The 19,315-nt window shown below is 35.5% G+C and overlaps 1 protein-coding gene across 1 annotated transcript in view; it reads right to left on the bottom strand.

Moving 5' to 3' along the window:
• Positions 1 to 19,315, bottom strand: part of LOC126965225 (espin) — a 138,926-nt gene that overhangs the window by 30,083 nt on the left and 89,528 nt on the right. Inside the window, exons 4-10 of the mRNA XM_050808696.1 lie at positions 13,801 to 13,983; positions 10,054 to 10,155; positions 8,857 to 9,070; positions 7,733 to 7,903; positions 6,934 to 7,081; positions 3,243 to 3,332; positions 1,035 to 1,140 (exon numbers count right to left, since the gene is read on the bottom strand). Of these exons, the coding sequence (XP_050664653.1) occupies positions 1,035 to 1,140; positions 3,243 to 3,332; positions 6,934 to 7,081; positions 7,733 to 7,903; positions 8,857 to 9,070; positions 10,054 to 10,155; positions 13,801 to 13,983 (1,014 nt within the window). The remainder of the gene's footprint in view (positions 1 to 1,034; positions 1,141 to 3,242; positions 3,333 to 6,933; positions 7,082 to 7,732; positions 7,904 to 8,856; positions 9,071 to 10,053; positions 10,156 to 13,800; positions 13,984 to 19,315) is intronic.

Below are 19,315 nucleotides of genomic sequence, written 5' to 3'. Positions count from 1 at the left end.
AAATGTTCGGAAAATTTAAGCCGAGAAAGGTGTTATTGTGATGTTATGGCGTAGCAGCAATAAAATGGATTAATTACAATGATTCAATAATAATGAAAAAAAATGGATAGCATAACAGTACATTATTATCATTTTTACATTTATAAATAGATTTGACACTTTTTCACTTTTTATCATTTTCAAAGGCTTCAGCACTGGTCAATTAGGTCGCTTCGTGACCAAACCTGTCCAGGCTAGATGACCACGATGCCGCCACCGAGAATCCTTTCAAATTTTTAGAAGAAATTTCGCATAAAACCATTATTTATTATCAGTGCGTGTGGGAATTAATGCATCCCTTATATTCAATGATTCGTGAGGTTTTGTTTTTTTTTACTTATATTTTTTTTATTTTTTCACCTTAGTTGTAACGTTAGAGAATTTCGTTGCATCACTTTGCATAGAGCAATTGTTTTCTTGCCACTTCTTATTTAAGCTCATCTTTCTGATGTAGGTAATAAATTTAAAAATGTAAAGTTTTGATATTACCAAACATTACTAAGAGTAATTTTAGAGGATTAAAACTTTTGAGTTGGAGTTGGAACCACTTAAATATGCCATTTTTAATACGTGAATATATATAATCCGACCCGACAGGCGTTCATAATAAAAAAACTCTCGCGGGTGGAATTTTGTTAAATCCGTGCATAACTGTCCTCTACTCGACGAAAAGAAAATTCCTACCAAATTTCAAGTTTCTACGCCTTATGGTTCCAGAGATATCGTGATGACTCAATACATAGGTGGAAATATAAATATAATTGCATAATATAAATATTGACACACTTTTACACAAATTATCTCGCCCCAAAGTAGGCATAGCATGTACTATGGGTACTTACTTAAACATACATAAATACTTATAAACATCCATGATTCGGAAACAAACATTCATATTCGAACTCGGGACCTCTAGCTCAGTAGGCAGTAACCACTGGTCTATAGCGGTCGTCAATATCTTATATATGTATATTATTAATAGAATAGAAACTTACAAAGTTCTGTGCTTTATGCGTGAGCGCAGCAAGCTTAGTGGCGATTGTTGATTTGGTTTGCGTCTCGGAGACCGGCGGCGACACTTCCTCGTAGTTCTTGTTTGATCTATATAAAAAAAGAATAAAAACTCTTTACTTAATACGGACACATCATTTTTACCGATCACTCGGTACCGAGCACCGAGTGAATCGGCAACGATTAATTTGTTGATGAACAAACCGTAACTTTAGGTAGATATATTTCAACAAATCATACAAGAAGTATCATTTAGTGGAAGTAATGAATAAGACTACAATGGCCACAGAATCCGGAAACCCTTTCTAATTACAGAAATCCAAACGATTAATAAATGGCGGATTTCTGAGGAACATTTCCGTTTTTTTAGTGGAATAGGAGGAGAAACTTGCGGGTCACCTGATGAATGGTCAACAGAGGAATAACAGGAGAGAAGCTTTATAGAAAGGTGTACGCTGTTTTTTTGAAGGTACCCATGGAGTGTCATCCTGGATCGCTCAAGGAAGCTCATTCGACAGCGTGGTTGTTCGTGGAATCCGGGATAACTTAGTGGCGTTTCGTGGGGGAATTATCACAAGTCGATTGAAAATATTTCGTCATATGTTACTTTGAATGGATCTTCACGTTGACCTAAAGCTTTTATTCCGGATTGTGGTATCAAAATCCCTAGAAAACGCGTGACTTCTCATTAAAACGATCCACGGATTTGCTCTCCTTCATACTCCTATGTTTGTAACTTAGTCCAAGTGGACGATATTTAAGTTACAACTTTCGAGTGCCCGAATTCAAGTTAAGAACTTGATTTGACAATTTGTTATGAATAAAGTAACGTGAACCCAAATTATTCGAAAGTCGTCAACCAATTTGATTGGCCAACGATATTTTTTGATGTTCACACATTATGGCCTTACAAATAAACTTGGTACAAAGTTATATCTGAGAATAAACCGAGAGTAGGTATACAAAATGTGGACTATATCGGTGACAACTGTCACTCTCAATACAATGATAATTCTGAAGAAATTGCACGTATTGCACTTTGAAGTGATTTGCGTTGGTCAAATGCGGCTGCTTGTAACAACCCGAAGAATTTCCCCGAAAATTTCCCGTGAAATACACGAATGGATGAATAATATAATAACCAAAAAAGTAGGGCTTTTTAGAATAATTACGAGACCATAAATATGCAGCCAATCTTGTTGTACTGGAAAAAAACAGAATCATGACATTATATTCAACTTTTGAATCCAGACAGGACGCAGAAATCCTGCGTTTAATTCTGGATAAAATGCTTATTAATGAAAGTGTGTCAATATGGTAGAAATTCTACTGAAGGAATAGCGCGGGGTGAGGAACCATCGATTTATGAATACGATTGTTAGTTGTCAATGATTTGCTATTTTGTGAGATTTTTTTTTAACATTTTCTCAGTACAATACTAATAAAAGAGTTAGTTTTGTTTTTGGTAATTTTAAAATAAGGATGCAAACGGTAGAAAATGCACAACATATGAATTGCAAAAACTTGATAGATAAATGTTTATTATCCTGGCAGTAGTAATAAAATATAAAAGGTAATTATCAAATTTTGGACTTAATATCATTGATATAGTTGTTACTATTGCACTATTCGGATAGTAGATCAATTCAATTTTTTTTTCAAATTCTAATATTATTATTCCAAACAGGATATAATATTACCTATCGAAAGTCAAAAGCTACCACCTTTTCGAAAAAGTATGGCTCAGACCCGAGAAGAACGGGCGCAAAAAACTCAGAGGGTCTCTTATTTTTCATATAAATATGGTTACATTGTAATATCGTTCATTAAAATTGATTATTTAATAGCCTGAGGGAGGTCGCTCCATTCCCAATCTGTGGTATCATTACAAGATAGTCATTTATGTTATAATATAATATAATATAATATAAACAATAATAGTAACCTTTACCAAACAGACATTTTTAACAATTCTTTTGCATTTCGTAATACATTTGATTTGAATATTATCTGGGATCATGTTGTAGAAGCATATCGCCCAACGAAAGACTTATCTACTAACTCGACTCATCCGATTAGTAGGCAGTATAAGTTTATGTTTGTTCCTAGTGTTAACATTATGGTTATGACAGTTTCTAGCAAATTCACTATGTGCCCGTGTCAAAATCATAAATAAAATACAGTAAACTCACGTGTCATTGTTGTTGTCTTTGGTCTCGTAGTCGACAACCAAAGCAGCACTGCCAGGCCGGCTGTGACTCCCGGAGTCACGGGAACTGCTCCTGTTCACAGAGACAAACATTCAGAAATCTTTATATGTATATGCAAGAGTGTATACGGGTGTCCCAAAGTTATGGGACATGAAGGGAAAGTACCTTAAATACCGAAGATAGGCTATTTTACTGAAAGAAGACTTTATGTTTACATTTAAGTCGGTTCGATACCCAGACGAGGCAAATAATTTTTAGAAAATCTTTGAATGCAGAATTACTAACTTTTAAAAATAAGATAGTCTTCTTTCAGTAAAATAGCCTATCTTCGATATTTAAGGTACTTTCCCTTCATGTCCCATAACTTTGGGACACCTTGTATATGTTAACATAAAACTACAGCAAACGAGATTGAAGTCGTATATCAATCGTGAAAAGTACCACGTTCTGCTACGCTCGCTTCTCTTCCTTTTCCATAAAAAAAAAAAAATATCCATATAAATAGTAGAATAGACTGTTGGCTTATCAACTTAGCTCACGTTAACGTTAGCTCACTAAAGGTTTTAATCACACATCACAACGTCGCCAAGCACCCAGTAAAAAAGTATCTAACTTAAATATTTACATAATATAATATAATATAATATTGACGCACTTTTTACACAAATTATCTTGCCCCAAGTTAAGCATATATAGCCTGTGTTATGGGTTACAAGACAATGATATATTTAATACAATATACTTACTTAAACATACATAAATTCATATAAACATACATAAAAACATTTAAACATCCATGACTCGGAAACAAACATCCATATTCATCATATAAATGCTTGCACCTACCGGGATTCGAACCCGGGACCTCTAGCTAAGTAGGTAGGAACGCTAACCACTCGGCTATACAGGTCGTCATAGGTTAAAAATTGTAAAGTTTATCATTTTAGTATACGGTCAAAAAGTTCTTAAAATAAATAATTAATTGGTACGGATGATCGGTGTCATTCCGCGTGTCATACAAATCGCGAGTGTAAGACGTAGCTTGTCACGCACACTAAACTTTATATGCCTGGCCTGTTTTCGTCTGTCGTCTAACAGCTAGAGATTAGAGAGCTAGAGAGTCTATCTAGACGTATATATCATCTATGTGTTTTTGCTTGTGTGTTTTCAGGACGCACCTGAAAAGTTGCCAAACTCTAGTCATTGTTTTGTTCATGTATAGCATTCATACAGTTAAGTGGTCGACCTAAATCACCCGTGCATGATGAGTGCCCGTTTGTCCTGCTATTCCATAAGATAGTTAATAGTTTCCGGGACATCAAGAACGTTTTAATCAATCGTTACAAACCCGTCTCTCTTACAGCCGTTCCCAATATACTATTTACAGATAGAGATAAATTACTACCTTCTACTGTCAATAATCCGAAGCTGTCCCAATATACGCGATAAGTCATTCTTATCGCCTTATATTGGGACGCGTGAATTGCAATAACCATACAAACTTCTATCGCTGATAAGCTATACGTCCTCCCATTGTAAGACAACGTGTACGTATAAGGTGAGTTACCGTCGATAAGCTTATTGGCACAGAAAAGTCAAAGATAGTTACGATTTTTATCTAACTCTACTTTAGACCAAATATTGGGAACGGCCGTAAGTCACATGGACATTATCTCCCTCTAATGCTTGGACCCAATTCAAATTAATCATTTATGTATATTATTCATATTATATATATAAATTATTTCGTACAGTGTGTGACCGTTAAAGGAGTGTTAGACTAGCCTTAATTTAATTCCACGACTGTCAAAATAGGAACTGCGTACCCAAGTCCTACCAAAGCGTAGAACATACGGTCAAATGATGTGTCCAGGGGCGTCCATTCCATATATGTCAATAGACATAGCCTACCTACCATATTTAGATCATTGATATTATAGTATTAAAAGATGGTTTAGATTCTAAATAATATACCTATACTAGATTCCAAGTTAATTCAGATAAATTTAGTTCTCTTATTCTATAATCGAACTTCCATTGAACACCCAACCAGTAAGTTTTTCGCTACGCGATATACTAAATACGTTCCGATAACATAGTAGGCAGTTCCGATAATACCTACTCAAGGCTAGTAGAATACGTTCAATTTCTATAACAAAATTTATTTGTCAGGGTTATACGACCACAGCAAAAAATATACAATTACTATGTATATCGTTCTTAAATATGACCATCGCAATTTGACTTCTTTGGCACGTTTCGGGTAGGCAAGCTTATGACAGAACTGACAACTTTAGAAACGAAAGAAATTATACCTACATTAAGATTTATGAGTAATTATTATGACGTATCTCGTTCGTTTAGTGACCGAGTTTCAGCCTTATTGCGCTATAAACTATAACTTATAAGAGTTTTGACATCGCACATGACGTGATTCATGATTGTGAGATATAAAATATGACATATCCGGAAATAAAAATATATTGTTTAGTAATCAACACACATTTTCAACACCATTTTTTTAGTTGTTGTGTTTTTGTGTACTTTATATCACGGGCGTGTATTATTAAGCTAAGTACATTAGTTATTTCTTTTATGTTGATTTGTTTATTGTTAACTAGCTGACCCGACAGACGTTGTTCTGTATATAATAAATAAAATAATGTTTTTTATGAATTTGTCTATAATATATTATCATAACATCAAGAATTGCTTCGTAAAAATGCACCCTGTTGTTGTAATGAAATTGTTTCACAGCATAACTGACAAACCGTTGCGTCAATAAATTCGACGGGGGACGCATCAAAGAAAAAACTAATTTGTTGTTTTTATTTAATTCCGAGCATTTTCCTATTTATTCACCTTTTAAACCTTCCCTGTACTTCCACAAATAATTCAAGACCAAAATTAGCCAAATCGGTCCAGCCGTTCTCGAGATTTAGCGAGACTAACGAACAGCAATTAATTTTTATATATATAGATTATATTTAGTGTTGGTATTGGGAAAAAAAAGAAGTTGATGTGTGTTCTGTGTTTTAAATTGGTAATAAGAAAGGAATATAATGGAGAAATTCCATTGTCGCGATTGTGGCGAAAATACGATTTGTATACAGAAATTAGGTACCTACGAATCCTTTTGCACAATTATCGTTCGTAGATAAAATAAAAATTGTTTCTCTTAATAGACCAATACCAAATATTAGTTTAACTCAACAAAAAGGTAACACCATGAGATATTACAATACCAAGTATTACGAAAAATACACTTGGCTAGCTGGATGCCGCCATTTAAATTCATTGGTCTGCTTGACCTGCTGTTTATTTTCTACAACGAAGACTATGTGGAATGATATTGGTTATGGTGACTTGAATAATTTGACAAATCTTGCTAAAAACACGATCAATCTGACAGAACGACAGAAAAATGTTGGTAAGTAAGTATATTTATCCTTATAACAGGAACTAAATTTTAAATATTAATCGCAACTACGACTAGTTAGGCTTACAGTGCCTACCGCGCTGGAAAACCAATGCACGACCCTGGATGTGTCAAATAACTTCAGACGAATATAGGTTGAAATTACCGTAAAATACTGGTTAATGTTGAAGAAACTTTTTCGATATCCATACCGTTTCCCCATCAGACTCAGATCAACATATGAACCATGCATACCTTCTCCTCTGTTGTTCTTCTCTCGCCAAATAGATATCTTCGTAGTGATGGTCACGTCGGTTTGCCTCTGCACCACTGTCGCTATCAGTATGCTCCTGTGTTTCTTGAGTTGCTGGCACTTCTTTATTGCCATGTATTTCAGCTTTTACTGTGAAAACAAGAATTCATGGTGTCATTTATTTAATTTACCAAGAAATACATATTAGAAATTATTTCACACACCATTTGGATATGATTTTCACACATTGCTTGCAGTGCTTTACTGACCTAGCGTATTTCTGGCGATTTATCACCAAACCAGCAGGATTTATGTTACAAACGGACCTCTACTTACCAACTATAACGTCTGGCAATTTAATTTATAAATCGGCGTTGTGACCAGGCAATTGAGGACGAGTTCAATGTTGTTGTGTTATTTTATTACCTACGCTAAAACACCAAACCGAAATTCTAAAGAACAGGCCAGATTCTTAGACTTTTTCTTGTACAAGACACATACAACCCTCAAAGTCAAGTACCTACTGACGTCCTGATTTTGGAAAGTCAAATTTCAGAGAATTCAGAACAAATCAGTCAATTTGATATTATTATAAAAAAAACTGGCAACTCTCTAGTAATTTGGTGTTGCATGAAAAAATGTTCGTCCGTAAGAGGACCGTAAAAGCCATAAAAGTATTTTTTCTTTTCTTTATTTTTAATATCAATGAAATTCATTTATACTTCGAAAACAAATGGCGTTCTCGAAGGGTTTTTTTATACTCTATGTCCATAATAAGTAGATGCAACGTATCTTTAATACCTGTCATTATAGGTGCCTCTTGTCCTTCAGCCGGTACCCTGGGCCCAGGAGAACGTGTGTGGAACAAGTCCCTAACTCGCTGATAAAGCGCAGCTGGCGCTCCCGAGGTATTGTTGGAGCCATGAAGGAACCAGCCACGGGCTGCTGAATCTGGGTCTGATGCTGAACATGCTGCAAAGAATCATTTATGATTATACTGAATTTATTTAACCAAGAGACATTATCGGTACAGTAACGAAAAGCGTCGTAGTTTTGTAGCTCTATTGATCTAATCTGCCGATACCCGGATCAAATGTGCGCAGAATTTGTCGATCGATTTTTTAAAATTTATAATTGAAAAAGTATATTGAGTAAACTCTTTGATTTTATCCGTTACTTTGTATTATTTGTATGAGAAAGAAGTTTTGGAACTGAAAAATAAAATATGCAGAGGGAGAGAAATTCTCCTATATATTTGTTCACTGTCCAGTAGTGGCATCATCTGTAACTGACGTTGTGTTGTTACCCTGAATCAGCCGTTGCAATGTTCGTTTAGAAACCACTTTTCATCACACGTCACAATTCGACCCAAAATCCCTTCATTTCTGTGCCGGTTCAACGTGGTTAAGGCAAGCTTCATCGCGTGGTTCTCTCTGTAGGTCAGTTAAATCATAGGGCACCTATTTTTCAACCTTTTTGCACCAATTTGCATTATCAATTGTGGATATGCTAATTTCGCTAGCACCATTACCAATGAATAAGTAGTTTGATGCGAATCGGCTTCTACCATCGCATTCGATTCATTATTTTGTACCTTGTTTGTTGTTACCTAGCTTGTTTTCCTGGGAGTTCATTTCAGGATATTTCTTCCACTCTAACTTGCAATGATTACCTATACGGTTTGGAAGGAAATGCTTCAAGAGGTTTCTTCATAAGATTCCACTCCATTTTGACTGGATGTCCTATTAGATGTTTGTTTCATTCAATAATTAAATTTATACAAGTTGTCAATTCCAGACAAAAGCCAATCATCATTACTTCTGATGCATTTATTGAAAAAGTTGGCTGAATATGTTCTAAACTTTACCTTATATTCGATCCTTGTGTAATTTTATCTAAGAACTATAACTACGTTCTTAAGTTACCTGAACTTTCCTCTCCTGAAGAGCAGTGTTGAGTGTTTGCTGTGCGTTGCATGGGATTAACGTAGAGCCCGTCAGCAGGTCCTGATCTAGCTGAGCTGATGGATCCGACTGTCGAGGATACGGACCCCCTCCGCTCTGTAGAGACTCTGCGTTCAGGTCCGTGCAGGAAGAATGGTGATCGAGTGTTTACGTTGATACAGGTGGGTAGGGCGCACTGGAATAAGTAAGGTATAATAAGTATTTATAAGACTTGGACTTCTAAAGGTTCAAAAGATGCTGATGATTAAATGTTCAGTGATGCTCCGGGAAGGTACTATTATTTCCTTCTGGTTGAGTGTTGTCGCTATTTAGTTAGACTATTCCATCTTTTTGTCTCAGGAAGACGGACGTAATGAGAAGTGGTCGGTGTCGACGCTTCGTTGTTATAAGGTTCGACTTATTAACACTGTCTGAGCAGATTTATTCCGTACATATATTTACAATATACTAGTGCATAGAAAAAAAACCTTGCGAGAGAGAAGAACATCTCTAACGGAGTACAGCAAGATAGAAAAGGTAAGCGAATCTAAAGTTACTGTAACCTATTTTAATTGACAGGTCGTAAACAGTCAGCCACGCTTGACATTAGCTCCTTAGTATTTTGAATATAAAACCCCCAGCTAAAGCAATTGTCAAATTAAAATGTTCACGCATTATCGGGCTGTCAGATCGTCTATGTTTATATATTCTTAGCCTATTCCGGAAAAATCCGGATTACGTGATTCCTGTTTAAATATACCACAAATAATGCATGGCTTATTATAGTTATTTTTGAGCGCTGCTCCTTTTATATAATAACAAATATGTATTATAATATGAACGATTACTCACGCAAAAATTATGCGTGTGACGTTCATATAGATTTTTTTGCCTAGTTTGATGTTTTGGCACTTGGAGCTGATGTTCCGTATTATTCTTTTGTATTTATTATTATTGTATTAATTAATATTATTGTAGTCTAGGTACACCTTACTTAAAACTTCCATGCATATTCGCTATCTATCTATTCCCCACATTTACTTTCTTCAAGTCTACGTAACATTAATTCACAATTTTGTCTTGTATTTTTTATTGTTTTATCAAAACTGGATTAGGTACAACCTGTACTAGGCCATCTTTCTTCAGCAATAAACCACTATAATATGAAACAAATCTTACCCTTGCCTCTCCCGGTGCACAGGAACAGGAATGGACCGTTTTGTATGATGCCAGCTGCTTATTGTCACCTGATGCGCCAGCAGCCACTAACACGTTCAGACACTGTCATACAAAAATATTTTTTTTTTGAATCATCAATCAAACACCGGTTCGTGTCCAACTCCGTCCTTAACATTTTAAAGCCAATAATTATTTTTGCATCGTGCACTAGAGAAATTTAAATCAACTAAATAATTGTAGTTTATTTATATTTGTGCCTACTTCTATCTAAATGGAATTTCATGAATGTAGATGGAAATAAATAATGGACCTATAACAGAACCTTGTGGGAACCCCACTTTCTTTAAACTGGAGACTGTTCTCTCAGCTATTCATATCGAATCTTTTAATTATCTACTTATGACGCCTCTTGTTTGTGTCATTAACAAATGCGTTACTATCATGCAAGCCGTCCAACTTAAAAAAATTTACTTGACTGAAGTAATTGTAAAGTAGAATGTGTACCCATTCACGAATGTGCTGGATTTAATAACGGTTTAAACTACAAATTATTATTAAATTACCAGTCCACTTGGAAAGTTTTGCAAAAAAAAGTTTTAATAGAAGTCCTGGCCGTTTATAATTTTATAAAATGAGATTATTGAAAAAGTAAATTAAATCACTCCTTTGAGAGCTAAATTGGATTGTTGTGTCTCTTTCAATAATGTATTTACGCCGGGAACATATTCGTGCGATGATTACAAATATAGCCTTAAATCAGAGGATTTGTTTGAAGGACTTCCTAAAGCAACCATTTACTGTTGGTATCATGAATAACCTTATTATATAATACGAAAAAGTGCGGTCGTCTAACTTTGGGGGATTAATTGGTCTTGCTTAATCGACTGTTACCGCAGACACATTGAAAAATTTACCTTCAATTTAGTTTAATTTCAAGGAAACAGACGAATTAAATACGAAGACATTCAGTATACACTTCAAATTAAACGTTCATCTAATGGTTAAATGGATGGTTAAAAGTGCAGCGGAAAGAATACGAGAAGCGAAGAATTCCATTAAGAAATCAAAGCAACTTCAACAACAACCGAATACCATGGGGGCTTCTCCTTTACCATAACAACGCGCCCACTCAATTAGGGCGGTTTTCCTGTTATTTGGATTTCTATCCTCCAGGCCACACGCAAGACAATGAAAGATGAAATTTCGCGTGACAGGAACACCGCCCTAAGCGTCCAAAACGAGGGACTCCACACCGGTCAAAGTCTTAGGTCAACCCTCCTTACAGTTGAAGTCTGGCACGATGTCACGGTTATTCCCTGAAATATTATTTTTCCACCACCGGAAAAAGCGCTATTTAAAGCCGTTAAAGAGGTGTCTGTGAAAGGAAGAAAAAGTGGTTGTATTTGTTCAGACTCATGAAACTTTTATGTGGCTGGTGAAGAGCTCTTTGACTTCGTGCCTAGGAATCGCTACATTTCATATTTTGCTAATTCCAACTGTGTATAAATATACTTATATATTATATAATGTACTTATCCCTAAATGTGTTGGAAATCTTTAATTACAGAAGGCAAAGACACCAGAGGCAATCGAGCCGTTTATGTTAGACAATGCGAGATATTACTTAAAACCATGCGCGAACAATCCGTCTTACGGTATAAAATGTTACTTATAGAATATTGTTACGCTCTGTTTACTTTCTAATCACTTAATCGGTATAAAATGTACGTATGTGTGTACCGGAATTATCAAACGTGATTTCCAACCACTTTATGATCTAATATTATAGATCAGTCTCTACTGCTAAACTCTTTTAGCGTCATGAAAAAACAGAATGACTGTTGTAAATAGATAAATAGAGATTATAGTATATGAGAATATGCAGTCACTTTTTTCCTGGATCGCAACAGAATAACATATCTAGCGATTTATGAATAAACTTGTGAGTTATTTATTTATTTATGTAAAGAATCTTACAGCTATTTATATTACATAGAAGTATGATAAATAATGTTACACTTGCCAATAATTCCTAACGATATTTTTGACATAGTGAAGTTTTATGACTTATGAAAAGTTAGTTTATAATAATTAGAAATTAAAAATTTACAAAAGTTTAAAGAACCAATTAACTAACCGATACAAATATAACATTAAGGTACCATTAAATTTTTTAACTATATCGTATATATTACAGAAATCTATTCTTAGAATAAGCCTTAAAGAATGGCACTAAAAGTATTTGGTTGGTGGAGCGATTACATATGTTTGGATATTTGAAGTAAATACGACTAAGGAGTGGACAGTCAACAAAGTTATAATTTTTTTTAATATGATACAAATATACAATAATTGGATAATTTTGTCTACTCGTCTCCTCGGTCGATATGCTCTTGAAGGAGCGCTGGTGACTGTTAAGAAGTTTCAATATAGGCAGATGTAATGCTCATCATCATATTTCGCCATCGCCGTCCACAGCTGATTTGATCTGATCTGTCCATTCCACAGGTGACCTTCCGCGCGGTCTAATTCCTTCCACTTAATCCTGGACACCATTCTATAAACTAGCTGCCTCATATCGATACATGTCTAAAGAAGACGAAAGCCGGACTGCATTATGGCAAATAAATGCTGTTTGATAGTTCCCGGAGTATCGAATCATTTGCGCAAAATTCGGTCCACAATACACGAAGTATCCTATCCTCCAGCAGCACTCGTCCAGAGCGTCTATCTTTTACTTTTCAACTTCTCGCAATGTCTACGTTTCGGCGGCATACAAAAATATGGATAAAATTCGCGTTCGCAATAAGCTTGGTCTTTGTGGCTTTTGTAATGTTTCTGTATCTCCATATTTTGCCCATTTTCTCAACAGCAGGCCTTGTTATAGCCATACTCTTCTTTATTTCGTCAATGCACCCAGCATTGTTTAAGAGTTTTTTTAGGCAATTTTAAACTAGCCCTGTATATACATATATCTTCAAATTATATTTTAGGATGTCCTGTATCGGATCGTAGTTAACCGACTGAGGCAACCACAAATAATACAAACGAATTTAGCTCCTCGTCATCTAAAGTCGGTTCAAATGTGACATAAAGAAAAAGTGGTAATTAAGTCGCGTTCAGCGACAATCTATTGTCGGCCAATATGGAAAGTGAACTTGCAATTATCTAGCCTTCAAAGGTAATGATAGCGTGGGAGTGTGCACGTTACACAAACAATGGAAGATAACATTCAAAATCAAATTAATTCAATGCTGAAAGCGAAAATGTTTTAGTTATTCTTCAATCCGTGACTTTTGATTGCGAAGTTACAACTCAGTCAGTTTTTAAATTAAGCAGAATTAGGTAGATTATTTTTTATGGAAGAAGAGCAAAGCGATTGTCCATGACATTACTATTACAAGGATAATAAGTCAGGTTTAATAAAATTAAAACAAAATTCTGAGCAGCATCGCCATTGCGCTCGTCATTGCTGGCTCTTGCGCCCGTACTTCACTGGTCTGAGGTATTCATTTCCGAATAGGTTAGTAGGTTTTGACTTTCAATGAGCGATTTCATATCTTATTTTTAATAAAAATATTTGAATTTGAACCCAATAAACGAGGAGGTCACCTTTGGAGGATACCTTTGATCAAAAAGTACAATAACGGCATTACTTAACGTTTAAAGAATGATCATCGCAAAGCGATCTCTGACTGAAATTTCAAACTGATTAGTTTCCTTTTATGAAAAGAAAAACGAACTTACTTCCAAGTGATGATTCTCGGCGGCGTCGTTGATGGGGCTCTTCCCATGTCTGTCCAGGTGTAACCTCGCGCCGTGACGCAACAACCACCGCACTGTGGATAGATGGCCTCTTGATGCTGCGAAGTGGAGTGGCGTCGCCCCATCACCGTCGCGAGCGTTCGGATCAACGCCGCGTTCTACAATCTAAAAAATTCAATGAAATTACTTAAAAGTTAAATAAGGCTAGTGGTTTCTCTATAGCTGACTTTTTTATTTGAAACGTATGTGTATTTTTACGTGGCGCTACAATGGCGACCGTAAATAAACCCACGGTTAGAACTACGTAATCGTAATCAAAGATAAAAATTCAAAAATAAAATACATAATTCATCTACATAAATAAATTTTCCATAAAATCATTTCGGAACAACCTGTAAAAAATCTAGTAGCCGCGCGCTAGCATAGGCACTGACATCTACTTCGTGCTGTATTATGTGACTAAGATTTTGATTCCTAATTATTATGTGATATATTTGTTTGAAAATTTTAAAATTTCAATTCATTTAATTTAAATTTTTGAATTATTTTTGCAGTCAATGATAGATTGACAGAAATCCGTATAAGCAACTTTTCGCTTTCAAACTAACCCGGATTATACTTCGTCGCCAAACACCATGCTGTAATTACTACTATTTCAAACTTATGTCAAATCACTGCACGTTTCATACTAAACTAAATTTAAATTTATTACTTAGGCAGTCCCGTCCCTTATTACGGCTGTATTGACATCCTCTTTACTGAAGTGGGTTCAAATCCTACTCATATTATAAATGTGAAAGTTTGTATGTCTGGATGTATGTTTGAACTTCTTTAACGCAAAATCTACTGAATAGATTTTCATGAAACATTACAATAATATAGCTTACACACCAGAATAACAAATAGGCTATAATTTATAAAACTATAGTGTGAATTATACAAAATATAAAAGAAGTGTGATTGTTACTAATGAATACAACTAGCGCCATCTCTTATCAACTAGCAAGGAAAAGATCTATACAATTTATATGGCAAAACAACGTTTGCCGGGTCAGCTAGTGTGACATAAAGAAAACATGGTAATTACGCCTTCAGTGACAATCTATTGTCGGCCATTATGGAAAGTGAAACTCCTCAAGCTATAAATGTAGCAAAGAACCGTTGAATGAAGATCATCCAAAGACCGGTCTTTGTGGAAGTCTTTTGGGGAGACCTATGTTCAGCAATGGACAGACGATGAAGATGATTATAAATAATTTGACTTTAACAGGCTAGCGAAACTCCCTAAGGAAAGAGCGAAAATCACTCGATTGTATGAAAGCAGTGATTGATTTAGTCCTGTAATTATTTTGACAGTTGACAGTGTATAGGTGACAGTTGGTTGACGCTGAGGGCGCTTGAGTACCACAGAGCAAGCAACCATGGGTTCGATACTGGTTACACAGAGAAAGTCGCAAATCAAAACGTATAATTCACTACAAATTAAAAAAAATTATAGCATACATACGTATTGGGACAGCTTCAAGGTCACAGAATGGCTCTATCGGAAGATCAGCGCTGGACATACATGATGTGTGTCAGCATATGCCGAGCTTGTGCAATTTTTATTAAGTTTAAATTTCATTTTAATTTTAAGCTGTAATATATTTTGTTTTAATAAGTTTACTTTTGTTAATTACACATTTATTGGCTCCAAAAAAAAAATTTACTGACAGATGACGGCTATAATCTTGTAAAAGACGGAGATATCCGAAATCCACTAAGTTTCAAACAATTGTTCCCTTTCAAACTTCGCCGGATTATACTTCATCGCCCAATTGTAATTATAACTATCACGTTTCATACTAAACTAAATTTTTACTTAGGCAGCCTCGCCTCTTATTTCGTATTTACATCCTCTTTGGACTTTAATATCAGAAAGCAAATGCAATGTGACAACAAAAAGTCAATGTCATAAATTATAACTTTTCTCATTGTCACTCACACAACAACTTCGGTCCACATAGCTCTATCACAATGAGAGACATAAAAACTCAGTTTTCTAAAGCGATCAATACAAGTTTCCGTTTAAGTAATGTCTAAGAAAGTTAAGTACTTATTGTTCATATTTCTCTGTTTACTGCGTAAATAATGGAACAGTTGGATCATTAATGTCACTATAATGAAATAGTAAAACAAGTTTTAAAAGTTGATTGATATATTTTTGTATTTGTAAATATTTTTAGTGTTTTTAATATCGCAGGGTGACGAGAGGCAACCCTATTGTTTTGGTTCCACAGTGCTTCTGCCCAACTATCAGCGATGTGTATTTCAAAAACCTTAATAGTTAACTGAAGTTAGAGATGTTGTAAGTATATATTGTCACTATGGTAACAAATAATTACACCAATTTACACAAATATGGAAAATTCCAAATTAACAAATCTTGAATTACTGCTATAGCGACACGAGGATACGAGCATGACGTTCGTGGTAAATAAAAATCATGGTTCATAAAACAATATGATCCCAGAAAATGTACAAAACAAATCCTACGAAATTTAAAAAAAATGTTAAAAAACGTTTGTAAGGGGAATGTTACTATAGCATAAACGATTTTCTTAATGACACCACAGACTGCGAATGAAGCTAACACTCTCAGGCTCTTTAATTATAAATGTTTATTGTACGATATCTCAGTGTAATCCGCATTTTTATATAAAAAGCCCCCTGAGTTTCTTGCGCCCGTTTTTCTCAGGTCTGAGGCAGTCTTTATTTAATGGGTGGTAGTTTTTGACGTTCAATAAGTAGTTTTGAATCCTATTTTGTATAAAAATATTTGAATTTGAATTGCTATTTCTATGATAGTTTACGCACTAGATCCCGGATCCGTCATCCGATTTCTTTCCATCAACCGTTAATCTGGAGAAGTGAAAGTGGTCCCTGAATTGCTTGGAATTGGATCAGAGATCGGACTAGTGTGTAAGCAATACCCGAATTCGTAAGATTACTTGACCTGTAATTTCACGGGTACGGATCGGACTCTGCTCGGTCGTAGTGTGCATCTAACTCTATATTTGCAAAAACATAACAGTTGATAATGACAGTCATGGGCAAATAATTAAACAATATTATTTATTGTTTTGTACAATGATCAAGCGATAATATAAGAAAATCGAAATATATCTCGTAAATTACAAATGTATAAAAACATGGTTATAGAGATTTCATGATCTGTTACCGTTAACGTGTAGAATATTCTCAAAGCATCTCGTAAGATTATCGCCCTAGAGTATGTAGCTATGTTGAGATGGCATACGGACGTTGCCCTCTAAAATCATTGACCACTTTTTTGAGCAATGCACGCACACTAACACAAAGTGACACAGTTGTCTGTCAGTAAGAAGCGAGTGCTATAAATTATATATAATTAAGTCATAAACAGACGAACATGTCTATCATATATTATTATTGAGACCGTCGGAGACGCAAAGGCTAGTGACGCTGCCTCTAATCCGTAGGTCACGGTTTGATCCCCGCCCGTCACGTACTAATAAAAATAATTACATAGCCATAAAATCCATATTAAAAAAAAAATTACATTTGAGATATTGTTAGTCTCTGTTAGTACCTATTATTTGCTTAATCTAGGTTGTTGTATCTAGGCAATAACTTATTGTTATTTATTATATGATTTTTGACAGAATATCGATCCCACATTGGAGAAAAGCCTCGTCCAACTTCATCCACAACTTTCTGTCAAATGCTTTCTGCATCCATTGTTTTCCAGCTAATAGTGCTATTTCATCAGCCCACCGTTTAAATTGTCTTCCTACATTTCGTTTTCCTGATGTTGGCCCCTTCCAAAGTGTAATTTCTGTAGTCCACCTCTTGTCAGTATACCGTGCATCATGTGTGAGTGTATCAGTGATCTTATACATGTCTACATGTCGTTATACATGTCTATACATGGTAGGACACAAGTATCCATATTTTAAGATTTCTTTTAATGGCCAGAATCTGTTACACGCTATGATACTCTTCTTGCTACTTCGTTTTCGTTATTAGAGTTGTCAAAAGATACGCGTTTTCCTTAGTAAATGTAGTTAACGACATGATTTACAGTATTGTCTCTTACATTTATAGGATTTTGTAAACAGATTTTTATACTTTCTTGGTCAAGTGTCTGTTTCATCTATCTTCTAAGTCTTGGTGTTTCAGCTGTGATAGCGATATCATCGGTAAACCTATGATTTAGGTAGCGATCGCCTATTTTGATCCCTTTTTGTGACCAGTCTGTTTCGAAATATACAGGTACTTTCCCTTCACATACTATGTAAGTACTTTTATTGGACATTCTTAGGGTGAAGGAAAACATCGTGAGTCAACCTAAACACACAACTGCAGAGATATTAAAAGGATGTGTGCGAAGGTAACCAACTCGTGCTGGGCCAGGGCGTTTCACGAAGAATAGGCGCACAGTAGCGGAAATATGTCGCGAATACCAAGCTACTTACCATCACGTACGTAATCGTTTTGCCTCATTGCTCCGAATGTCTTTTGTGAAACATCAACAGGTTTGATCACTTGGCGTTGCGTAGAGACGTCGCTTCATTGTCTGTCTTCTACCGCATTTATCACGGGGAGTGTTCCAAAGACTACTTACTTCCTACTGCTGAATTTCAACTTCGCACGACACGCCACAAATTAGGATATCATCCCCAACATCTGAATGTGTGGCGTTCGTCTACATTGCGGTTACTACAGGAACTTTTTCCACCTTCATCTATGGTGTGGAATGAGCTTATTGAGCGGTGTTTCCGGGACGATACGACATGGGTACCTTCTAAAAGGACAGCGACGCTCCTGTGATTAATCTGTTATTGCAAGATAAAATGGGCGACAGTAATCACAATATCAGACCCGTATACACCTTTGTCCTCCACTTCCATAAAAAAGTCTCCAAAGTGTAAACACAAATAACATTCTATTCTACACAAGAGCTGCAAGAGCGACTGTCGATTCGCGGCCGACTTTGAAAGATGATCCGTTGCCATCCGTTTAATTGAAGGACTTGGGACTGTTTAGTGCTTATATCCTATACAAGAAAACGCCTTTTTTAAACGCTTATATTATTGAAAACAATAATTAATTTATACATCTATAAAAAAAATCTGTCCGCATTTCACCCAAATGGCATCTCACTCCGGTTAAATTCTTCGTGTGTGATGCAAATAGCGTATCTAAAGTGCGCGTGTAGATCGTTCTCTACGCCGATACACAAGTTATTGAACTGCAATTAGAATTTCTCCTAACACTTATGTATTATGCCAGTATTGTCGCGAACTGACATATTGTAATGACTACATTGTCTGTTTCACAGGAAGGAGGAAACATTATATTCTACGCGATTTATATACATGAAGGATTCCGTACTTAATACAGATTTTTTTATGAAAATAAGAACCGAGACGAGCAGGACTTTCAGCTGACGATTCGCCCTGCCCATAACAATGCA

The sequence above is a fragment of the Leptidea sinapis genome, chromosome 7 (assembly GCF_905404315.1).
Source record: "Leptidea sinapis chromosome 7, ilLepSina1.1, whole genome shotgun sequence".
In the NCBI taxonomy this organism is placed as follows: domain Eukaryota; kingdom Metazoa; phylum Arthropoda; class Insecta; order Lepidoptera; family Pieridae; genus Leptidea; species Leptidea sinapis.
This window is presented reverse-complemented; position numbering and strand designations above follow the sequence as displayed.